Raw genomic sequence first — 25,774 nt, forward strand, 5'->3', positions numbered from 1 at the left:
TGGGCGACGTCTAGGGGGCACAAGTTCCGTATGTGGGATTCAATCCTCTCAAGAGCACGATACCTTTCGTTTAGATATCAAAAGCGACACCATGCTAAAAGACCGGACCCCCCAACGTTGACTCTGCGCATTGCATAATATCTCAAGCAGCACTCGGCAGAACTCTTCAGGTATAACAATCGTTCAAGTCATCAGAGATGTCGATGTAGTAGCAAGTCGCTGCGAACTTGAAGGGGAAGCACCTGTTTTGTTCGCTACTGTTGAGGTGACGCTTATGACGGACATACCCGAGAGCGAAGAATGGCTATGCGCACAGATACCTCTTTCACAAACACCATTCCAGTGACATCACGTATTTCAACCCCCAGATTCAAGGTAATGATAACGACACTCAAGACTTTGAGCCGTGAGCGTGGATCGTCAAAGGCTGGCTTCAGCGAGTGTCTCCGGTCGTAAGCCACGCCTGGTTTCAAGCTACCTATTCGCATGGCGTACCTCTCACGGAAGACCACTTGTCATACAGGCTGCATCTGCAGTCTCTAATCTCATATCCTACAACACCGCACCCGCCTCTATCAACACGACCTCATCCTTCAGCAGTTAACACATCACACCTCTCACGTCTCCCCAAAAACAAAAACCCCCTTGCCCTTCCTAAACCCACCAAGCGTCCCCTGAACGGCACTCTGCAGAACCCCCTCCTCAGTACCCCAGCTCCAAGGAACCTCTTCGACAGGGACATCTTTAAACCTGCCCTCCCTAATCATCCCCAACACGTCCTCAATCGCAAACTTCCTCCCCGTAGGATCCCTCTCGTTCCACTTGCTCAACCAGAACCCGACAAACCTGATATCCTTGAATATCAACAACCCCGTAGGCAGCATGACGGGCTGCCTCGCCATCCCGCCGTACGAAACCATCGTCCCGCTCTCCCCCAAACTCCTCGCCACCGCCGTCGCCGATTTTCCGCCCACGCAGTTCAGCCCGAGCCCGACCTGCTCCCTCCCTCCGCGGGTCAGCTCCGCAAGCCGATCCCGCCACTCCCTCGCCAGAAACTCCTTCTCCGTCACCACGACGGTGGCCCCCAACCCCGTCAGCTCCTCCTTCAACGCTTCCGTCTCGGCGGGCGTCTCCCTTTCCCGAACGACGTTGATACTCCTCAACCCCCACAACTTACCCAGCTGCACCGCCGCCCTTCCAACACCGCTGTTCGCCCCATTCTGAATAAACCACCCGCCACTCCCCGGATCAAGAGCCTTCATGCCCCCATCGCTCCCCGCGCGAATCTCCCCCGGCCCGTACGTCCTCAAAATCCGGTACGCCGTACACGGGTTCACACTAACCGTCGCAACCTGCGTAGGCGTCAAGCCTTCCTTGCTAACCTTCATCACATCCTTCGCCTCAGCGACAGCATGGGTGCGCCACGTCCCGAACGAGCTGGCGTTGGGAATCACCCAGTCGCCCTTGCTCAGCCCGGAATCCTTGGATCCCACGGACACGACCTCGAAGACGCCCTCGTTTCCGGGAATCGCAGAGGGTTCGGGCGTGCCGATGAGTTGCGTAAAGGGGGGCTTGGCGCCGTACGTGCCCTGAATGGTGTTGATGTCGGCCGGGTTGATGGGGGCCGCGAGGGCGCGCAGGAGGACGGCGGAGGAGGGGATCGAGGGGGAGATGGAGTGTGTGTGGAGTCTGTTTTCGTAAGTGTCAGTTTTGTCTCTATTCGTTTGGACGGTGGGTGATAAGGCGGACTACGTACTGCAAAACGTCGCTGGGCTCGCCCTCCTTGGAGAACACGAGCGCCTTGGCCTGGGTATACCCGTACGGACCGGACTTGTATCGTCGCGCAACACGGGGGAGGAGGTACTGCGCCGCCGCCGTTCGGCCGGCAGCCGGTCGCAGCGCCGAGGTCAGCGGACGAAGCGCCGTCGTCGCAGTATTTGTGCGCAAGCTCGCCGCCATTGTTGTGTTGGTTGTGTCAATTGTAAACAGTTAGTCGGCAATTGGACCCAATGACGCAGTGTGGTGGTTGTGGAAAAAGTGACGTTTAATCGCGGGACAAAAAAAAAACCGTAGCTCCAAGCTTCAGGTCCCGGCTCTGGCTCGGCAAACGGGCGACCGGTAGCTGGAGCTCCTTCTCACAATGACGTCCACAGACCACAGGTTCCTTCCTTTACGACGGACGAATCAGCCCACTAGCGCCGTCCCCTGGGATGTGCACGCCGCACGCCGCACTGGAAAGGGGCGGTGGTCCCCGCCGTTTCCGCGATTGGCTCGAGCTTCCCACCGCCACACAACAGCTCCGGCAAAAGGGACGGACGCGGCACGCCGTCCAGGGCATCTAAACATGAACGGCGGCGGCTCCGGGTATTCAACGGACCCACGGGGAATATGGTATGGTCGTGTACGACAGATGGTCCGGCAGCACGCTATTCCGCACAGGTACAAGCGAGCTTCCACCGGACCGTCGAGAATGCATGGTGACATGTTCTAGCGATCTACTTTGCTGCAGCATCGTTCTCCAGCAGAAAAAAACTAGCCATGGCCTTGCTAGGCTCTTCTGCGCGCTAAGAACAACCTGCAGATGCAAGCCTCTCGCCACATGATGTGTTCAAGGGGCCATAGCGTCAGGTTCGGATGACGCGGGGTCCATCTGTCACCATCTTCTTTCCTCACCAAGTTCGCTTCGTTGCGTCGGTCCTTACAAGCCGACTGATATTCTCACCCATTCAAAACGTGGCGAACCTCAGTGTAGGTAGTAAAATGTAGTCTCTATTACTGCTGCGGTTGCCACATAAGCACCAGCGGCATCAGGATGCACTTGGCCAACTGCTCCGTGATATGGCGTTTTCAGCCATCGTGGCTAAGCCCAAAGCATCTTCGCCGATTGATAGTTGCACACTGTCTCGTGCCATTGTGAAAGCTGACGCGAGCTCGAGTTGTTCCTCGTTCCTCCATCGGTCGTCAGCCTCGCCACCGTTTCTTAACCCCTACAAGCTTCTCCATCAAACCCGTAAACATCAACATGTACATTAGAAGGTAAGTCGTAGAAGTAGGAAAGGGTTTGACCAATAAGCCCGCAAGGAAAAAGAGATTCGGGTTCCATGGTGCCTGTACCTCCCAGACAGCGCAATGAGATGAAAAGAAACACACAAAACAAAGAAAGTGTAAACAACGTATGTCAGAATGAGCCCGCGGCGCGAGCTGGGTATCTTGCATAACTTCTTCCAATCTTGCCTCCGCTCCTTGTCACATCTGCTCCGTTCCATCCCCGCCTCTTCGTCTCCCAGCCCTGGCTCGAAATGAAGTTCAACTTGAAGAAAACGCTAGGAAATCGTATTGGTGCATCCGCTCGGATTCGGTCGTTCGCTCGTCGGCGTATATAAGGTGGTTTGTTTTTCTTTCGCATTCGACAAAGAAGCCGGTTCCCGACTCCAAAAACCGGCAGCTCTGCAGATATTAGTCATAACTAGTGTCGGAATTTGTCCGCATCTAGTCAGTAATTATTTGATGTTCTTGAATAAGTCGTCCCCAAGACTGCCCCCGTCCCCTACGTCCAGCCTGGCCTGGAGGGCGCTTAGCTCGGGGATCATGGGCGGCGGAGGTCCTTGGACCTGAGGTGCCTGTGCCTGTGCCTGCGACTGAGGGATCTGCGGCTTGCTTTGCGTTTGGCTGCTGGTCTCGCTGACGTTGGGGTGCTCGTAGACGACACTGGATCGCTTTTGTGGCGGGGAGGATTCGCTGGTCCTCAACCTCTTGAACCAACCACTGCTTCGCTTCGATTTCTTCTCGTCGATGATGCTGCCTTGACTACGGCTCATGGGACGATTGTGGGCGGAGGGAGTTTCGCCTTCTGCATATGCTTGGTTCAGTAATGTCCGGCTGAAGAGACGACGGATGCTGCCTTGTCTGCTTGACGCTGCTGGAGAGAGTGGTGTGTCATCCGAGAATCCTTTCGTACCATTGGTGGTGGCGGGCGAGCCTGGGACTGCTGCCGTATGACCATTTGTCTTGTCCTCGACCTTTTCCTTGACGGCGGACCCGGAGTCCTTGGTTTCGCTCACACGCGGGGTCTGGGGAGGCGTGGGGACCTCCTGGACAGGGCTGGGGAGCGGCGGGGGGATGTTGGTTCCCTCGGTCAAGGAGCCGAACTTGAAGTCCAGCTTGGGGAGCTCAAATCGTTTAGAACCGGTGGAAGGCATGGTGGGCGATGGTGCGGATCAGAAGGTTTGTGTCATGAATTGACTTTGTTGATGCAAAAGCGAGGTTGGGCCAGGATGGGTCCGTTTGAAAGGCGAGGTTTGCAAATGGCAATTGCAGGATCCGCCAGCAGCCAGCTCGACAAACGAACGCGTGACAGGCAGTGTGTGCGGTTCGCCCCGTGGCGTGTGTCGTTGTACGGAGCTGCAGGGGGAGTCGAATCGGACCCAGTGCGAGTGCGGGTTGTGGTCTGGTGGGACAGCGTGGATGTTGTGGACGAGAAGAGAGCGAGTGCGACGTAAGAGAGTCTGGGAGGAGTGGTATCCGTAGGGAAGGATCCGCTGATCTGGTGGATTTCGTAGGGAAAACGGAGCCGAATTGTGAAGGGTTCTGAGAGAGTGAATGTCGAGGTTGGTGACGGTACGGGCAGCATGCAGGGTATGCTTCAGAGCGAGATTGGGTATTCGTCTTGTGCAGTGGCGCACGAAGGAGCAGGCGGAATGGTGGACAGGCGATGCAGTGTACAGTACCAGGTACTCGTATAAATGCAGGGTTCGCAGTACGGAGTACGAAGCAGGTAAGGTAGTGTACGGAGTAAGGTAAATTGGTGCAGCAGGTTCGGGCTATGTACAGCCGCCGTGCTGGGATTCGAATTGGGTCTCTAGGTATCGGTACGACGAGGTTGAAGGCGGTCGTATCGAGCCACGATGGTGTTTGAGTTGGCCTTGAATCGTAGCCATAGGCTGAGCAGTAGTGAGGGCGAAGACTGAAAAGTCTTGGGCAAATCGAGAGGGCACAAACAGCGGTGCTGGCTCTACTTGAAGTCGAATCGAGTTGGGCTCCAAGGACGTGGGGAGCTGCGGTGGCCAGAGACGAAACGACACGAGACGGCGAGTGAGAAAGAAAGTAGGCCCAAGAGAGGAAGAAAGGCCCGGGGACGGTGGAGTAGAAGAATGGAACGGCAAGTCGGGGGTCAAATGGGAATTGAATTGGATGGGCAGTCTTAGACAGTAGACTGAGGTGGACGATTGCCCTTGGTTCGTTCCCTTTGCTTGCCCGGTGCTTTTTCTGCTTGGTGCTTGGTGCTGCTTGGTGCTGGTGTGGGCGTTGGATGGCGGGATTGTGCAATGGGATTGGACTGCTCGTCCAGTTGGACTGGGCTGGATGGGTGAATGGATGGATAGGTTGGATTGGATTTGAGATGTCCTGCAGGGGTCCAACACTTTGCGTGTTTGTCAGTACCCAGGACTGCCAGGTCGTTCCCCGACGGGTGGGATGGCGTCGCACTCACCCTGGGGCCCCTAGGGGTGTCCGGGTACGCAAGTGAGGTCGTCTGACAAGGATGCGCCTGCCAACTCGGTGTCTTCGTCTTTTCTTCCGCTGTTCCTTTTTTTTTTATCTCTTTCGTTCCTCTGCCTCTGCCCCCGAGTGATCAAAGTCCGCGCGAAGCAGAATTGCGGATTATTCCATGCATCGTACGGAGTACACATACTCCGTAGATCCCCTTTGCCTTTCTTCTTCTTCTGCTCCCTTCGAGTCTCCCTCATAGACGAATGAACCCCGGAGCCCCATTGCTTCAGGTTGGTGTTCTGATCTTTTCGGGAAGCGACCTGAACCTGGCATTCCGCCTTGCTGGGATGGCAGTTTAAGATGCCAGATTGAGGCGCCGGGCTGGACCTTTACCAACATCTGTGCTCCCCATTCTGGATAGCTCTGGCACTCTGCTTGTTTACTTACATAAGACAGACGTCCGTTCTTCCAACCGTGCGAAGATTGACCTCATCAGGTAGGCACAAGACGAAAACGGGGACCGAGAGCCCACGTGAAAGTTGGAAGTGGCACTGACATTGACAATTGCAATTGCGCCTGCCTGCCTCCACTGCCTGCCACTTCAAATGCACCAACCGTGCCTGCCTCTCTAATCTCTCTTCCTTCCTTCCGCGGCAACAAAAGTTAGTAGTGCCCGTGGCATCTTGCCCGTCATGCCCGTCCGTCCCTTCCCCTCCTCCATCGCCCCTCCCAGCTAGGTACCTCCTACCTAAGGTTGGATGCCACTGCCTGCTGCATGAACATTGCTTACCTAAGTGCATATTTCCCGACGTGCAACACGTAATCTTAGAGTTCGCATTATCGACTTCTCCAATCACCAAACGTTGTTACCTTATTTTCCACTGCAAATTCATCTCATTCGACTAGACATCAAACGTTTAGCATGATCGGCGGTGTCTCCCGAGTCACAGAGCCTGTCATTGGCAGCAGGGGCTTTCTTTGCTCTCAGCTGCCATACGAATACCTTAGTGCCAACTCTGCCATACTCTCGACTGTGCCGTCCCGTCCCTGGTTGTCACACTCTTACCTTCAAAGCTGCGGCAAAAGACGTGGAAAGCTTGGCTTCACAGCCACTGATATGCAAGAGAAACACGATCCAAGATGCACCGAGTCGACGCCTGCAGCAAATTGTCCGTGAACCTGCACTAGCACAACTTGCACCACACCCTCTTAGCTGCACTACTCAGTCCACACTGCTGCACACCATACATATCACCATCAAGGTCTGATGGATGCATACTGGCGCGTCTCAACAGCTTTGTCTGGCACGCGGTAATCCCATCCGCTACTCCCTTCTACTCTAATACGACGTGTAGATTTACAGCGCCAACACCGGATTGTCATCTGCACGAGCATTCCTCGGAACAACACCACAGTCATTTGCTAAACATTTGCGTTCCTCTATCTCGACTACGCTGGGTCTAGCAAATGTAAAACCATCACACCATGTCTTCCAAGTTTTCTCTCCTTCGGGCCATTACTGACTCCCATGTCCACGCCGCGCGCCGCCTAATACCATGATTTAGGTCCGTTCCTGAGCTAGCAGACCACATCCAACCAGCTCCGCCAACAAGATATCACCTTCTCTCTAACATCCTGGCAATCCGGCCCTGACCCGGCCTCCGTTTGAAGCTCCATGCCTTCCCTACAAGTACAGAGACGTGACCCCGTCTTAATTGGTCCGGTGTGCTCGACGGTCCGGCAGACCAAGCAAACGCTCAAGGAGCCGATGCGCCGAGCCGTGTCGCCAATAATCCCGTTTCAGCAGTCCAAGTTAACCTGGGTTATCTGCCGCAAACGGGGATACTCAAGGGAAGCTGCATTACAGCTCGCCGCCTGTTCCTACAAACGTCAAACGCCCCCCTCCGCCATCCCGCTTCTGATCGGGTTTGCAGCCATTGGTCTGGCGAGGCCGCCTACGGATACCGTTGATGGCATGGCTACTCGGCTAGCTATCGGAATTTTCTCATGTGGCGATCGTCGCAAGGCTTAAGACGACAACGCTATTCAAATTTCATGCGACAGTCACGACCATGGTGCGAGAAAGATCGTCATCCAGCACGAGTCAACGACACCCGTGAATTATTACCAAGGCTTGCGCGATGCTGACTGGCTATTCTGCCTTAACCCAGTCTCACGTACGGTCATTTATCGCGTTTTCGACTTCTCGGTCAAGCGAGAAACATTGGATTCCCAAACAGGAAAATGGCTCCATTACGAATCTCCTCGCATGCAGGCAGGCCGCTAGCACCAATCCCCACGACCATGGCCCACGATCCTTGATCCTTGAGCGCGTGGTGGTCTCTGGCCGCCCCCATCCAACGAGAAATCAGACCAGGCAACCCCTATTTCGCATTTTCCTGTCTTCTCTTCTTCAAAGATTCAAAGGTCCCGCGCACAAGATGCTTTTTCTGCTCTAGCCCGAGACCAGGGCCAAGAGTTTAGAATTGGACGAGAAAATTTGAGCTTTTCCACTTGATCGTATATCCGTATCGTGGCTTATCAATGGGAAATGCCTATCAAGGACACGGGCCGTTTCATGCAGCCCACAGTAACTCCAAGAGCCTGGCACGCATCACGAGGCAAAAAAGTTCATCCCCGCTGCCCGGGTCTGCAAGCAAGGGCGTTGAAACATTACATGGAAACACATTCCCTATTGCCGGTACGGACATGCAGGTACCTCTGACTTTTGTTTCCTCTAGGCCGTATCCAAATCAGCCGCGCTTATCGTCAAAACATGACATTTTCATCATGGGTTTATCGTGGGTTTCCTGAATTTTGGCTCGACCTCTTTGGGTCTTTCTAATATCCGATTCTTCACAAGCAGACGAGCAACGATGTTACACCGTTGTCCACTCTGGCTAGAAATGTCAGAGCGTTTGCGCCGAACGTGGCTCCGGCGCGCTGATAGACCCAGAAACGATCAGGCATGACCCCATTTCTCCTACCCTGGTCCGAACGGTGCTTGCGTATCGTGGTTCGCGCATCACCCGGCGTTGGCAGTCGGACACGGAGCCCAAGCAAATTCCCAGGTGCACAAAAAGACAGCCTCCATGACTCAATCGCGAGCTGCCCGCTGCTCGCTGCTACTTTCAAGATTACGTGACGGTGCCGGCGGAGCAATTCTCGGAACTGTGGGATTTCGGGACCTCGCCTCGGCCCCCAGCTGGAGGAGCAGAGAACATCCATGGACGAGGAAGTATACGGACTCTCACCGAGGTCCGAACCTCAGACCCTTTTGCCGTCATGGGCCCGAGTTGCATAGTGGCTTCGCACTGGCCATCCGCGGGCCGGCGCGGAACCTATCGGACGACAATTGGTCTCCGAGACGCGGAGGCAAAGCTGGCTACACCCCAATCCTCGACGGTGGTGCCCGCGGTCCAATGGACAAGAGTCAGCACTCTCGCCTGTCGCCTGCGATATGTTTTGCATCAATGCGAGCGAAGAGTTGTGGCATCGAACAGGCAAACGCCGCTCGCTACACAATTGTAGGTAAGGCGAGACTTGGAGGCCCATGCCGCGAGTGGCTGCAGTGAAGGGCTAGACCGTGATTCTTTACCCTAGCACGGCAAATGGAAATCAGAGCTGCCTCGAGATACAGGCTTAACAGTGTACAAACCTCGTTGCAGAGAAAGAAAACGATCCGAGTGGGATGACACTCACCCATGCACACACACACACGGTCAGTCAGAGAAAACGGGACAGGACGCTCTGGTCCACTGCCATTGCATTGTCATTTTTTCGTCGCGATCAATCTTCGCAGTCGATGCCATAGGATATACGGTCCGTAGCAGTTACGACAGCGACTCATACTTGCACGAAAATGGGTTGTGGTGACCGCCGCTTGGGGCCAAGCAAGGTGACTTGTACGTTACGATGCCCTCGCTCTACCACATACGACCATACCCATTGGAAAACTCGGGATCCCGTCCGCTCTCCTATAAATAAGCCAATAAGGGCCGGCTTATTTAGAAGAGCGGGATCACGGATAACTTAGCTTATAAAACGGTACTTAGCTATGCCTCGCCCCTAGTACCCCTATACCGTCCTTTATTTATAAGTTATTTTAATTTACCTAACTACTTATTATAACTTAATATATATAACTAGGACTAGGGCCCGCCCCATAAGCTTATAATAGCTATAATATATTATATATATAAAAATAAAAGAATATAAAATAATTTTTATAAAATAAAAAAACTATAAAATAACTTATATAACGATAAGAAATAAGGAGGTCCGTATATTAAGGATATAAACCTTGTTTTTTTTTTTTAAATATAGAGCCTATATATTTAAAATGCGAGGCCCATTAAAATAATATATAAATAAAAATATATTTAAAAATAAAACTTATATATAATATAAATTTAAACTAGGTTTAAAAATAAACTTCTTATAACGTATATAATAAGCGAGCTACCTAAATAAGCGAGCTACTTACGTCCTTATCGTACTTTAAAAGTCGGTTTTATAACTATTTATTAAAAATCCAAAGTTTAATTTAAAAAAAAAAAAACAGAATTTAAATTTAATTTTATTATTATTAATAAACTATATAAAATATTTTTTTAAAAATCTAATTTAAGTATTAAAGCTTAGATTAAGAAAAATATAAAAAATAGGGCTTTAATAAAGTATAAGTTCGAGATCAAGTTAAATATAATATAAATAATATTAGAAATATTTTCTATATTTATATTTTCCTTATTAAAATTTCTAAAGAAAGTTTTATATATTTTAGTCTTATATTCGAATTTTAATAAATAGTTAAAAAACCGACTTTTAAAGTACGATAAGGACGTGGGTAGCTCGCTTATCTAGGCAGCTCGCTTATTATATACGTTATTCTTAATATTATTTATATTATATTTAACTAGATCTCGAACTTATACCTTATTAAAGCCCCACTTTTTAAATTTTTTTAATTTACACTATAATATATAAATTAGATTTTTAGGGAATATTTTATATAATCCTTTAAAAATAATAAAATTAGATTTAGAATTTATTTTTTTTAAATTAAAGTTTAGATTTTTAATAAATATTTATAAAACCGACTTTTAAGGTACAATAAGGACGTGTCTAGCTCGCTTATTTATCTAGCTTACTTATTATATACGTTATTATAAAAGATATATTTAGGAACGAGACTTATATATAAAATAAATTCTAGCTAGGTTTAAAAATAGACTTCTTATAACGTATATAATAAGCGAGCTAGCTAGATAAGCGAGCTAGCTACCCGACCGCGTTTAACTTAACTTTTACTTTTTACTTTATACAACGCTATAATAAAATAATAATATTATAAAATAATAACGTTTAATTAAACTTAGCTATCTAAGTTATTAAAAAAAACTTAAATCTAAGCGTCTAAGCTATTATAAAGATCTACTTAGTCCCTTATTTAATTTTTAATACGTAATTAAAAAGAGTCTTATTATAACGTAATATTATTCCTAACTTATAGAATTTAACGCTACTTTAAGAAGAGAAGCTAGTTAAGTATATTTTAAATCTAGATTTTCGATCGTTTTCTCCCCGTATTAGTAATATAAAAGATATAGCTAATTAACTACTTACTAATTATAATACGCCCCCTATTAAGAAGTACTAAGCTTTTAACTTTATTAAACGCTAATTATAGCTCTAGATACGCTTTTTTTATAAATACGACTATAAAAGGGCCTAATACGAAGACTTAAATACGATAAATATATAGTTTTATTTCGTAGTAAATATAGTTACGAAATATAATATTATAAACTTAGATATTTATAACTTTAATAAGCCCCCCGACGGAGTAATCCGCCGGGGCTATATTATATATTACGTATTAAGGAAAACTAGGTATATTGCGCTCTATACCTAATTACTAATTAAAATAGTTAACCGATTTAACTGTTATTTTTTTTTATTAATAGCTCCCGACCTTCCCCTACCCGTTTAGAGGGCGAGCTATACTTACTCTAATATATATAAAACCTCTTAATATTAACCTATATAAGTAGTTAGATCCTATATTATATACTCCTTCTTATTAAAAGTTAAGGGGCCCTTTATATATTCTTTTACGTTTATAATATAGCCTATATTAAAAGGATTTTTAGTTTTATAAAATATAATTTCTAAGTTAACGTTAATATACTAAATCTTAATATTCGTATTAGCCCGGTTATTTATAGCGTTCGTATTATTACTTAGCTAGATTTTATATTATTAAAAAGTACTACGCTATTCTTTAAGTATATTTACGTTAGCTATAATAGCTAGGGCGTCGAGGGGGCCTAATTTATTAAGCCCTAAAGAGGGGGACTTATCGAGGGGTATTTTTAAAATAGTAATTTATATATTAATAAGTTCGTTTAATAAGTTCGTTTAATAAGTTATTTAATAAATTTATTTAGTTTAAATAGAGAGTAGTTTTAGGTAATATTAAAAATAATAAAGATAAAAAGAATCTTTACGAGCTTTAATATACTAAATATTAGCCCTTTTAGCCCTTTTTTTAAAAACCTCTACGTTATTATTAAAATTTAGAACCTCTATAGTTAAGGGCCGCCTCCGACCTTTACGGCCGACCTCTATTATTAACTTTTCTAACTAGTACTGCTATAGGGTAGCTTACCTATCCCGAATTATATAATAATTTTTATATTAAAATTATTATATTACGTTAAGCGCGTACTTAAGGTATATTATATATATTATATAGTTAAAAAGTATACCGTATTATATAATTTTTTTTAAAAGCGTAATCTTATTAAGGTCGATCTTTTATACTTATAAAGCTAGAAAAAAACTACTATATAATTTTAATAAGACTAGTTTTATAATAAGCTAAATTATATTTAGAATAGTTATATAGTAGTTTTTTTTTTTAGCTTTATAAGCGTAAAAGATCGACCTTAATAAGATTATACTTTTAAAAAAAATTATATAATACGGTATATTTTTTAATTATATAATACGTATAATATACCCTAAGTATGCGCTTAACGTAATATAGTAATTTTAATACGAAAACCGCTATATAATTCGGGATAAGTAAGCTACCTTATTATTATAGCTAGCTAGTTATAATAAGTATATTAATAAAAGTTAAGGCTATGAGTACTAAATAAATAGTATTATAATCGTAAATAGCTTCCCTAAAGCTATGTTTATAAATCGTAAAGTAAATAAGGCTTTAGTAATTAATTATAGTCTTATTAAAAGGGGTTCTTAATAAAAATAGCTAAAAGTAATTATAAAATTTAATACTAAGTTAATTATTAAAGAAGCTATAAGAAGTCTATCCTTAAGCCTAGCTTAAGTTTATATTATATATAAGTTTTATTTTTAAATATATCCTTTATAGTATTCTTATTTATTATTATTTAATTATTTATTAAACGGTTATCCGTTTTATTTATTTATAATCGTCCGTTCTATTTATTTATAAGTATTCGTTCCTTATTTTATTATATAATCGTAGTTACGTAACTTATTTATAATTCTTTTGTTTTAAAAGGAGTTATCTTAAGTCCGTATTTTTATATATATAATATAATAGCTATTATAAGTCCTATAGGGCAAAGCCCTAGCCTTATTATATATATTAAGTTATAATATTAGCTTCTTTTTTTAAAAATCTAGTCTTCTAGGCTTATAAATAGGTCGTTTATTCCTAAGTTAGGGAATCGTTAAGTATTTTTTTAAAATATATTAATACGATATTAGGTCGAATTAAAAAATCGAAATTTTTAATAGCTACGTCTTATTATAAATTATTATATATTATTCGTTTTTTTAACGAAAGTATAAAAATAATACCTTATTTAAATTATTATTTACGAAGGGTCCGTTATTTAGTTTTTTTTAATTCTAAGGTTTATAAAATATATTATTATTTAAGTATTTTATATAATACGTTTATTAATACTATTTATACTCGTATATATTACGTTTTTATTTATTAAATCTTAATTAACTAAGTATAGTTAGTTAGTTAGTAACGGAGTTTAATTATTTTAATTATAAAAAAGAGGTAGAAAAGTTACGGTTTTAAAAGAGGGCTATAAAATTATAAAAAAAGGCTAAGGCTTATTAATAAGCTTAGGTTAAGTTAAATAAGTTATTATTTAAGTTAGAGCGTCTTCGTTTTTAAAAATAAATAGTATTTAAAAAGAGTTAAGTTATATTAGAGGAGTTTTTTAAAGATCTTAAAAATACTTCTTTAATAGCCCGTAAAATATAAACTAACAGTATTTTTAAAATTATTAATTAGGATATTATAATAGTTAGGAGTTTTAAATTTAATTTTAATTCTAGTACTCCTTAAGAAGTTATTAAGAGTTTTAGAAATTCGTAATAAGTTCTTATATATTTTCTTTATATCCGTAGTTTTTTTATTTAATAAAATATTCCTTCTTATTATTTTTTATTTTATAGTTAATAATTTATTCGATTTTATATTTTAATTAGTTTAGTTTAATAATAATATAATTTTCTATATATAAACCTTTTAATATAAACTTAAGTAATAAAACGTAAAAAATATAGTAATATCGTATTATATTTAGTAATCTTAATTCGTAATTAACTAATAAGATTTTTTTAATAATTTTAAAAAGTCTAAGTTTTTTATAATTTAATTTATTACTTAGTTATTTTATTTTAATATTATAATAAAAGAAATAAGCACTATCCTCCTTTTTTAAAAATAGTCCTTTAATTTTTAATCTATTTACGTTCTTTTTTATACGCTATTATATAAACTCGAAGTTTAATAAAGCTTATTTATAAATTTCTTTAAATTTACTTACGTTTATTATAGCTTTTATAGTTTATAATCCTTATCGTACTTCTCTATATATTATTAATTAAAATCCGTAATTAAGGTAAAACGGGGATTCTTTCGTACTTTTACTAACTATATTATTATATACGAACTAAGCTATTAATAAGAGTACTACTTAATTATCTTAGTTATAGTTTATATAATAACGAAAGTATATTTTAAGGATCTAGTTAATCTTTTCTATCTATTTATCGGTTTATAAATAAAATAATATTAATAGTTTATAGTTTATACCGAGTTACGAAATTAGAGATTTTTAAAACTTTAAAATAAATAGCTTATTTTTATTAAAAATAATTTTTTTTAGTAAACCGTAATTTAAAAATATAACCTTAATAAATATATATACTAAGTCTTCTATAATACTTAATTCTTTATAGGGAATAAAATACGTAAACTTAGTAAGTTAGTTAACTATAATTAATATATTATCGTACTATATTTTAATAAATAGTTCTCTAAACTTTAGTAATTTAATAATAAAGTCCTATATAATTAAATATTATACTTTTATTAATAATTATAGTAATTATAGCTCGCTATAAGGTTTATATAGGCTATTTTTATTTTTTTTATAAGTTACGTAGTCCTTAATTATTTTTATAATTTTAGTACGTATAGCGGATTTATTATAATATTAGTAAATCTGTTTTTATATTTTAATAACTCTTTAGTAACTATATATTAGTATATTATAAATTTTTATAATAAGCTTAGGGATTATTTTTTTAATCGGGCTAGTATTAATTTTTCTAGCTATTATAAAAAGCTTTATAATTAATATAAAGCTATTATTATTTTTTTTATTTAAAAATAACTTATATTTCTTTAGGGATTACGATTTCGTAATTAGGTCTTTTATTAAGAGCGTTTACTTTATTATTTTTTAAACCCTTTTAGTAAATAATTCAAAAATTAAATTTAAATAGGAATTCGCTCTATTTAACTTATCGTTTATTTAAGTTTTTATTTATTATAAAGTTTATAAAGTTTTTATAATCTATATAAACTATAACTTCGTACTTAGTTCTAGATAACTATAATCTCTATTTTTAAAATACTTTAATAATAGTTATTAGTTCTTTATTATAAATTTACTAATTTAATTCTATTTTATAAAATACTTTAAAATAAAAATAATATAAATAAAGCTTTTTTTACTTATCTTATTATCTTAAGACCGCTTTTATAGTAAAATCTAAGGTATTAGTCTTAATTTTAAAAGGTTTTTAGAGGTCCGGGATTATAATAACTAGTTTAAAAACGACTATATTCTTAACTTTAATAAATACTTCTTTATACTTAGGATTTTAAATAAATAGGGTATCCTTTTATATTAAGTTATTAAAAAGTCTAATTATATTAATATAGTTTTTAAAGAATTGTTAATAAAAATTAACAAATCTTAAAAATCTTTATATATCCTTAATATTTTATAATATAGGCTAGTCCCTAATTACTTTTACTTTTAATACTTATATATAAATTTATTTTAATATAATAATATATCTAAAGAAGTCTATTTTTTATATATAGAACTTATATTTAGAAAGTTCGGTATATAACTTAGTATTTTAAAGCTTTTAAAATACTATATAAACGTACTTTTTATATATTTTAAGATCGGGAGAGAAAATAAGAATATTATTAATATAAATAATAATAAAGATATTAACGTATTCCCGGATTACGTAATTAATTATAATTTAAAAAGTTACTAGGGTATTAATAAGTCTAAAAGGTATAATAAAGTACTTAAAAAGTCCTCTACGAATTTGAAATACTATTTTCTATTCGTCTCTTTTTTTAATTTAAATCTAATTAAATATTTCTTTAAAATTTATAATAATAAACTAGTTAGCTCTGTAAAATAGATCTCTAAGCTTAGTAATAAATAATAAAAGATAGTAATTCTTTTTTACAATTTCGTTAAGTCTTTTATAATTAATAATTAGTCTTCGTTTCTTTATTCCTTTTTTTAATACGAAAAATAAGAGTAATTTTATAATAGAATTCGATAGTTAAATAAGTCCTTTTTTAAGTTTCTTATTAATATATTCGTTAAGATATTCTTATTTTTTTTAATTTATTAAATATATTAAAAAGAACTTAAGTTATGTTCTTTTTTTAAATTCGATTTTTATATCCTAGTTACTATATTTTAATAATCCTATTTTTTTAGGTTTTATAAATAGTTTTATATATATTTAGTACTCTTTAAGTATAATTTAGAGTTATTACGATCCCTAATTATTAATACTAGTTATAAACTTCTTAAAGCTTTTTACTATCCTAATAAAAGCTATATATTATATTTATTCTCGTTTTTTAAAAGTTTTTAAAAATCCGTTTAAACCCTTTTTTTTTAAGTCGTTTAATAACTAAATTTTTTTAAAGGACTTAGTTAGTAATCTAATTTATTTATAAGTTATACTTTCGTAACTATAAAATTCCTAAACTAATATCGATATCTCCGATCTTTATAATATTGTATTATAGTTATTTTTACTAATTATTAATATATATCGAGAGGTATACGGTTTCTTAATTAATATATTTATAATTATAATTAACTCGTTCTCCTTTTACCGTTTATAATTAATATAAGTTATTTTTTTATACTTATAATAAATTAAGTTTATTTACTATTTTTAATAAGATATAGGTTTTTTATATATTATTATTAATAATAGTATTTAATCCTCGTTTATAAATATCGAAGTTAATTTATAAATATACGTCGTTACGTTATTTAGTTATATATAAGAACTTTTTTTTTATTTTTACTTTTCGTTATTCCTTTATAATTAGCTTTTTTAGTTTTTTATTATATGCTTTTTTTATTAAGTACTTTACTTATATAATTCTTATTATTTTCTCTAAGCCTTAGCTTTTTTAATATAATAAACTTAGTATTAGTCGTATTTATAATCTTTTTATTTTATATATTTATTATTAAAGTACTTTATAAAAAAGCTAGGGTCTAAGCTAAATATTATTTTATTATTATTATTAAAGCTTAGTAACGTCTAGCTAAGTAGTTAGTTTTTTATATAAATATCCTTAATAAGTTTATTATTATATTTTTATAAATAAAAGCGACTATTTTATTTATATACGAGGTATTAAAAGTATTTATTATTTAAGTACTTTACTTAAAATAATTCTTTATAAAAGGGGTCTTTAGGGTTAAGTAAAAAGTAATTTTTATTTATATAGGGGGTTATTATAATTTTTTTATATTCTTTAGTTTTATAAAACTAAATAGTTTAGTTATCCTTAAATAAATAAATATATTTATATTATAGTTTGTTATTATTTTTTTTAAAGCTAGTATTATTAATATTAAGTAGTATTTTATAATTAATCTCTATTTAAGTACGTTATCGGGCGACGTTACGAGGTTCGTTTAAATTATAAAATAATTCTATTTTATTAAAATAAAAGGAACTAATTCCTATTTTAATATCTTTTTCCTTAAGGTTAAAGTTAATTTTTCTTTTTTTAATAACTCCGAAATTAAAAATCGGTTTCTTAAGTACTTCGATCTTATTTTTATATAAGAGGTCTTCGAGCTACTCCTTAATTTTATAAATAAATTTTCTATTACTATTTACTTTTTATATTATATAAATAAACTTAGTTAGGATTTTATTTAAATCGAGTTTTTTTTTAAACTTAATAAATTATTTCTAATTTATATAGTCTCGTCGTATTATATAAACGAGGCTACTTATAATTTTTTTAGTATTAGGTCCTCTTTTTTTAAATTTAAAAAGTTATTTTTTTATATTAACTAGGAGTTTTTACTTAATTCGTTCTTTAAAAAAGTAGAGTATGTTTTTTATAACGGGGTTTATTTTTACTTTTTTTTTTATATTTTTATAAATCTAAGAGAGCGTAATAATATATTTAATATTATTTTTTTTAAAAATATAGGGTTAGTAAGTAAATATCCTTTTTTCTTTTATTATTATTATATTACGACCTAATATATATAACTAAAACTAGGGCCCGCCCCGTAGGCTTATAGCGGCTACGGTATATTATATATATAAAAATACGGGAATATAAGGTAACTCTTACGGAACGAAAGAACTATAAATAAGTTACGTATAAATAAGAAGTAGTAATTACGTAATAAAATAATTATTATAATTACTCTAAGTAAGCGCTTATTAATATTTACTAAGCGATTACTTAACGAATAAGAGTAATTATTAATAAAGGATATATTTATAAGCGGACTTATATATAATATAAACTTAAGCCGGGCTTAAGGATAGACTTTTATAGCTTTTTTAGTAATTAACTTAGTATTAAATCTTATAATCGCTTTTAGCTATTTTTATTAAAAACCCCTTTTAATAAGCTTATAATTAATTACCGAAGCCTTACTTACTTTACGATTTATAAATATAGTTTTAAAAAAGCTATTTATAACTACGATACTATTTACTTAATACTCGTAATTTTAATTTTTATTAATATATTTACTATAACTAGCTAGCTATAATATTTTAATTACTCCTATTTAATAAGTTTACTTTTTAAAAAACTAATTAAATAGTACGAATATATTAACCGTTAATAATAATAATACGGCGCAACTTACTAAGGTAACTATACTTACTATTTAATAATTATATAATATAATACTTAAACTTAAAAATAAAAACGAATAACTTTACGCTTAGCTTATAGCGCCCCGACCTCTTTTAATACTTAGAACTAAGTACCCTAAACCGGAACCTTATAACGGGTCCCTAAATACTTTTTAAGGATTCCTTACCCAAACTAGGGCCTACTTACGCTACTACGGGACCTCTTTTATTATTAAAGTAAATAAGGTCTATTACGTAGCTTTATTTTTTAAAAAAGATACCCTTATTTAGTTCGAACCCTTTATAAAAAACTACTTTAAAAACGAACGTAATATCTAGGATAAAAATACTAAAAATTTTTTCGATAACTATAACGAGTTTAAAAAAAAACTTAAAAAAACCTTCGGTAACCCCAATAAAGAACGAATTACTAAACAAAAGCTTATAACCCTTATATAAAAAGGGTTAGTTAGTAAGTATATTTCTAAATTTAAATAGATTATCTCTAAGCTTAATTAAAGTAATAAAGTACTTATAATAACTTTCTATCGCGGCCTAAAAAAAAAAGTTAAGGATAACCTCTTTTATTAAGACCGACCCGATAAACTTTATAATTATATCGATATAACTATTAAAATTAATAATCGACTCTACGAACGACGCCTTAAATAAAAAAAATAGAATACTTAGAATAACCGAGCTAAACCTAATAGTAAACGTAAATATAAACTAATAACTACTATAATAGAGTATTATAGCGGACTAATAAACCTTAGCGTTACTAAAAAAGAATAACCTCGCTAAAAAAAAGATTTTAAATATTATAATTATAATAAACTAGGATATATAGCTAGAAACTATTAATAACCTAAGCGTATTTAATATTAACTTATTTTAAAAAAACGAGCTAATATCGTAAGTAAGGAAACCCCCTATAAATAACTCTTATAAACGGCTTACTACGACGATAATTATCTTACTTATTAAAATAGTAAAGAATAAATAGGATAGTACCTAAAATAACCTAAAGATAAGGGACGATCTAATACTATACTATCTATTAGGACCTTAGTAATAATAATAAAAAAAAAAAATATCCGCCTACTAACCCTATACTCTTAAAAAAAATAATATTAAATATATTACTACGCTCTCTTAGATTTATAAGAATATAAAAAAAAAGGCTAAGATAGACCCTATTATAAAAAACACACTTTATTTTCTTAAAAAACGAATTAAATAAAGACGCTTAGCTAATATAAAAGAGTAGCTCCTTAAATTTAAAAAAAGAAGACCTAATATTAAAAAAATTATAAGTAGCCTCGTTTATATAGTACGACAAAACTATATAAATTAGAAATAATTTACTAAGTCTAAAAAAAGACTCGATCTAAATAAAATCCTAACTAAGTCTATTTATATAATATAAAAGGTAAATAGTAATAAAAAATTTATTCGTAAAGTTAAAAAATAACTTAAAAACCTCTCGCGTAAAAATAAAATCGAAATAATTAAAAAACTAATTTTTAACTTTAGAATTATAAAAAAAAAAAAATTAACTTTAACCTTAAAAAAGAAGATATTAAGATAAGAACTAGTTCTTTCTATTTTAATAAAATAGAATTACTTTATAATTCGGACGAACTTCGTAACGTTACCTAACGACGTACTTAAATAGAGATTAATTATAAAGTATTACTTAGCGTTAATAATACTAATTTTAAAAAGAACGACGACGAACTATAGTATAAGTATATTTATCTATTCGAGGATAACTAAACTATTTAGTTTTATAAAACTAAAAAACGTAAAAAGGTTATAATAACCCCCTATACGGACAAAGATTACTCTTTATTTAACCCCGAAGACCCCTTTTATAAAAAATTATTTTAAGTAAAATACTTAGATAATAAATGCTTTTAGTACCTCGTATATAAATAAAATAGTCGCTTCTATTTATAAAGACGTAATAATAAGCTTATTAAAAATATTTATATAAAAAACTAACTACCTAGTTAGACGTTACTAAGCTTCGATAATAGTAATAGAATAATATTCGGCCCAGACCCTAGCTTTTTTATAAAATACTTTAATAGCGAATATATAAAATAGGAAGACTATAAGTATAACTAATACTAAGTTTACTATATCGGAAAAGCTAAAGCTTAGAGAGAATAATAAGAACTATGTGAATAAGGTATTTAATAAAAGAAACGTATATTAAAAAACTAAGAAAGCTAATTATAAAGGAACGACGAAAAGCGAGAATAGAAGAAAAGTTCTTATATATAACTAAATAATATAATAACGTATATTTATAAGTTAACTTCGATATTTACGGACGAGGATTAAACGCTATTATTAATAATAGCGTATAAAAAAGTTATATCTTATTAAAAATAGTAAATAAACTTAACTTATTATAAGTATAAAAAGATAACTTATATTAACTATAGATAATAAAAAGAGAACGAGTTAACTATAACTATAAATATATTAATCGAGAGACCGTATACCTCTTAATATATATTAATAATTAGTAAGAATAACTATAGTACGATATTATAGAGATAGGAAATATTAACGTTATCCTAAGAATCTCGTAATTATAAAAGCATAACTTATAAATAGATTAGATTACTAGCTAGGTCCTCTAGGAAAATTTAGTTACTAAACGACTTAAAAAGAAGGGTTTAAACGGATTTTTAAAAACTCTTAAAAAACGAGAATAAATATAATATATAGCTTTTATTAAGATAATAAAAAGCTTTAAGAAGTTTATAACCGGTATTAATAATTAGGGATTATAATAACTCTAAACTATACCTAAGGAGTACTAAATATATATAAAACTATTTATAGAACCTAAAGAAATAGGATTATTAGAATATAGTAACTAGGATATAAAAATCGAGCTTAAAAAAAGGACATAACCCGGGTTCTATCTAATATACTTAATAAATTAAAAAGAATAAGAGTACTTTAATAAATATATTAACGAGAAACTCGAAAAAGGATATATTTAACTATCGAATTCTCTTACTAAATTCCCCTTATTCTTTATATTAAAAAAAGGTAAAAAATTAAAACCTATTATTAATTATAAAAAACTTAACGAAATTATAAAAAAGAATTATTACCCCTTACTGCTTATTACTAAGCTTAGAGATTTATTTTATAGAGCTAACTAGTTTATTATTATAAATCTTAAAAAAGTATTTAATTAGATTTAGATTAAAAAAAAAGACGAGTAAAAGATAGTATTCCGAACTCGTAGAGGACTTTTTAAGTATCTTATTATACTCTTCGGACTTACTAATACTCCGGTAACTTTTTAAATAATAGTTAACTACGTACTCTGGGAGTACGTCGATATCTTTATTATTATTTATATTAATAATATTCTTATTTTCTCCCCTAATTTTAAAATATATAAAAAATATATTTATATAGTATTTTAAAAGCTCTAAAATACTAAGCTATATACTAAACCCTCTAAATACGAATTCTATATATAAAAAATAGACTTTTTTAAATATATTATTATATTAAGATAAATCTATATATAAGTATCGAAAATAAAAGTAGTTAGGGACTAGCCTATACTATAGAACGTTAAAAACGTATAAGGATTCTTAAAATTCGTTAATTTCTATTAACGATTCCTTAAGAACTATATTAATATAGTTAGACCTCTTAATAACCTAATACGAAAGGATACCCTATTTATTTAAGATCCTAAATATAAGGAAGTATTTATTAAAGTTAAGAATATAGTCGTCTCCGAACTAGTTATTATAATCCTAGACCCTTAAAAACCTTTCGAAATTAAGACTAACGCTTTAAATTTTACTATAAGAACGGTCTTAAGATAACGAGATAAATAAAAAAAGCTTTATTTATATTATTTTTACTCTAAAGCATTTTATAGAGCAGAATTAAATTAGTAAATTTATAATAAAGAACTAATAGTAATTATTAAAGTATTTTAAAAATAGAGACTATAGTTATTTAGAACTAAATACGAAGTTATAGTCTATATAAACTATAAAAACCTCGCAAACTTTATAATAAATAAGAATCTAAATAAATAATAAGTTAAATAGAGCGAGTTCCTATTTAAATATAACTTTCGAATTATCTATTAGAAAGGTTTAAAAAATAGTAAAATAGACGCTCTTAATAAAAGACCCGACTATAAAGTCGCGGTCCTTAAAAAAATATAAGTTATTTTTAAATAAAAAAAGGATAGTAGCCTTATACTAATTACGAAGCTTCTTATAATAACTAGAAAGATTAATACTAGCTTAATTAGAAAAATAACCCCTAAGTTTATTATAGAAATTTATAGTATACCGGCACACGGTTACTAAGGAGTTATTAAAATATAAAAATAGATTTACTAATACTATAATAAATTTACTATACGCGCTAAAATTATAAAAATAATTAAAAACTGCGCGACTTATAAAAAAAATAAAAATAGCTTATATAAACTATATAACGAGCTATAACTACTATAACTATTAATAAAAATATAGTAATTAATTATATAAGACTTTATTATTAAACTACTAAAGTCTAGAGAACTATTTATTAAAATATAGTACGATAATATTTTAGTTATAATTAACCGACTTATTAAGTTTACTTATTTTATTCCTTATAAAAAATCTAATACTATAAAAAACCTAGTATATTATTACGACCTAATATGCATAATAAGGCTAGGGCCTCGCCCTATAAGACCTACGGCGGTTACTATATTATATATATAAAAATACGGACTTAAAATAACTCCTTTTAGAACGGAAGAACTATAAATAAGTTACGTAATTACGATTATATAATAAAATAAAGAACGGACGTTTATAAATAAATAGGACGGATAATTATAAATAAATAGGACGAATAACCGTTCGGTAAATAGTTAGATAATAATAAATAAAAATATTATAAAAAATATATTTAAAAACGAGACTTATATATAGTATAGACTTAAGCTGGGCTTAAAAATAAACTTCTTATAGCTTCTTTAGTAATTAACTTAGTATTAGATCTTACGATCACTTTTAACTATTTTTATTAAGAACCCTTTTTAATAAGACTACGATTAATTACTAAAGCCTTACTTATCCTACGACTTATAAATATAGTTTTAAAGAAGCTATTTATAATTACGATACTATTTATTTAGTATTCGTAGCCTTAACTTTTATTAATATACTTATTACGACTAGCTAGTTATAATATATACGTATTTACTAAAATTATACTCTTAAACTACGGTTTACTAAAAAAAATTATCTCTAATAAAAATAAGCTATTTACTTCGAAGTTTTAGAAATCTCTAATTTCGTAACTTAGTACAAACTATAAACTATCGATATTATTTTATCCGCAAACTAATAAATAAATAAAAAGGATTAACTAAATCCTCGAAATATACTTTTATTACTATATAAATTATAACTAGGATAATTAGGTAGCACTTCTATTAATAGCCCAGTTCGTATATAATAATATAGTTAGTAAAAGTATAAAAAAATCTCCGTTTTACTATTACGGCTAGCTAGTCATAATAAGTATATTAATAAAAGTTAAGGCTACGAATACTAAATAAATAGTATCGTAGTTATAAATAGCTTCCCTAAAGCTATATTTATAAGTTATAAAATAAGTAAGGCTTTAGTAATTAATCATAGTCTTATTAAAAGGGGTTCTTAGTAAAAATAGCTAAAAGCGATTATAAGATCTAATACTAAGTTAATTACTAAAAAAACTATAAAAAATCTATCCTTAAGCCTAGCTTAAATTTATACTATATATAAATCTCGTTCCTAAATATATCTTTTATAATATTCTTATTTACTATTATCTAACTATTTACTAAACGGTCGTCCGTCCTACTTATTTACGATCGTCCGTCTTATTTATTTATAAACGTCCGTTCTTTATTTTATTATATAATCGTAGTTACGTAACTTATCTATAGTTCTTTCGTCCTAAAAAGAGTTACCCTAAGTCCGTATTTTTATATATATAATATAGTAGCTACTATAGGTCTTATAGGGCGAGGCCCTAGCCTTATTATATATATTAGGTCGTAATATTAGCTTCTCTTTTTAAAAGTCTAATCCTCTAAGCTTATAAATAAGTCGTCTATTCTTAGGTTAAGGAATCGTTAAGTATTTCTTTAAAATATACTAATACGATATTAGGTCGAATTAAAAAATCGAAATTTTTAATAACTATATCTCGTCGTAAATTATTACGTATTATTCGTTTTTTTAATAAAGGTATAAAAATAATACCTTATTTAAATTATCGTTTATAAGGGGTTCGTTATTTAGTTCTTTTTAATTCTAAGGTCTGCGAAATATACTATTACTTAGGTATTTCGTACGATATATCCGCTAATACTATTTATACTTATAAGTATTGCGTTTTTATTTATTAAGTCTTAACCTAACTAAGTATAATTAGTTAGTTAGTAATAGAGTTTAATTATCTTAATTATAAAAAAGAAGTAGAAGAGTTATAGTTTTAAAAAAGGGCTACGGAGTTATAAAAAAAGGCTAAGGCTTATTAATAAGCTTAGGCTAAGTTAAATAAGTTATTATTTAAGTTAGAACGTCTTCGTTCTTAAAAGCGAATAGTATTTAAAAAGAGTCGAGTTATATTAGAAGAGTTTCCTAAGGATTTTAAAAATACTTCCTCGGCGGCCCGTAAGATATAAGCTAACGGTACTTTTAGGATTATTAATTAGGATACTATAATAACTAGGAGTTTTAGA

At 33.9% G+C, this 25,774-nt stretch overlaps 6 protein-coding genes across 6 annotated transcripts; 1 reads left to right on the forward strand and 5 right to left on the reverse strand.

The window, feature by feature from the left end:
- Positions 1–617: 617 nt before the first annotated feature.
- Positions 618–1,959, reverse strand: CABS01_03135 (zinc-binding dehydrogenase; the record flags this gene model as incomplete). The annotated part of the gene is made up of 2 exons (XM_060536512.1): positions 618–1,689; positions 1,757–1,959. The coding sequence occupies 2 exons, from the start codon at positions 1,957–1,959 to the stop codon at positions 618–620; spliced, it is 1,275 nt and encodes a 424-aa protein (XP_060392431.1).
- Positions 1,960–3,500: 1,541 nt separating this feature from the next.
- Positions 3,501–4,199, reverse strand: CABS01_03136 (uncharacterized protein; the record flags this gene model as incomplete). The annotated part of the gene is made up of 1 exon (XM_060536513.1): positions 3,501–4,199. One exon carries the CDS (start codon positions 4,197–4,199, stop codon positions 3,501–3,503), a length of 699 nt encoding a protein of 232 aa, XP_060392432.1.
- A 9,795-nt stretch (positions 4,200–13,994) lies between these two features.
- Positions 13,995–14,177, reverse strand: CABS01_03137 (uncharacterized protein; the record flags this gene model as incomplete). Its single annotated transcript, XM_060536514.1, has 1 exon — positions 13,995–14,177. A coding segment is annotated over one exon (183 nt), but the record flags the coding sequence as incomplete, so codon positions are not given.
- A 453-nt stretch (positions 14,178–14,630) lies between these two features.
- On the reverse strand, positions 14,631–14,780 carry CABS01_03138 (uncharacterized protein; the record flags this gene model as incomplete). The annotated part of the gene is made up of 1 exon (XM_060536515.1): positions 14,631–14,780. A coding segment is annotated over one exon (150 nt), but the record flags the coding sequence as incomplete, so codon positions are not given.
- Positions 14,781–16,227: 1,447 nt separating this feature from the next.
- On the reverse strand, positions 16,228–16,392 carry CABS01_03139 (uncharacterized protein; the record flags this gene model as incomplete). Its single annotated transcript, XM_060536516.1, has 1 exon — positions 16,228–16,392. A coding segment is annotated over one exon (165 nt), but the record flags the coding sequence as incomplete, so codon positions are not given.
- A 5,615-nt stretch (positions 16,393–22,007) lies between these two features.
- Positions 22,008–22,169, forward strand: CABS01_03140 (uncharacterized protein; the record flags this gene model as incomplete). The annotated part of the gene is made up of 1 exon (XM_060536517.1): positions 22,008–22,169. A coding segment is annotated over one exon (162 nt), but the record flags the coding sequence as incomplete, so codon positions are not given.
- Between the last annotated feature and the right edge of the window lie 3,605 nt (positions 22,170–25,774).

This window comes from Colletotrichum abscissum (assembly GCF_030869225.1).
Source record: "Colletotrichum abscissum strain IMI 504890 chromosome Unknown Scaffold_6.1, whole genome shotgun sequence".
NCBI classification, from domain to species: Eukaryota; Fungi; Ascomycota; class Sordariomycetes; order Glomerellales; family Glomerellaceae; genus Colletotrichum; species Colletotrichum abscissum.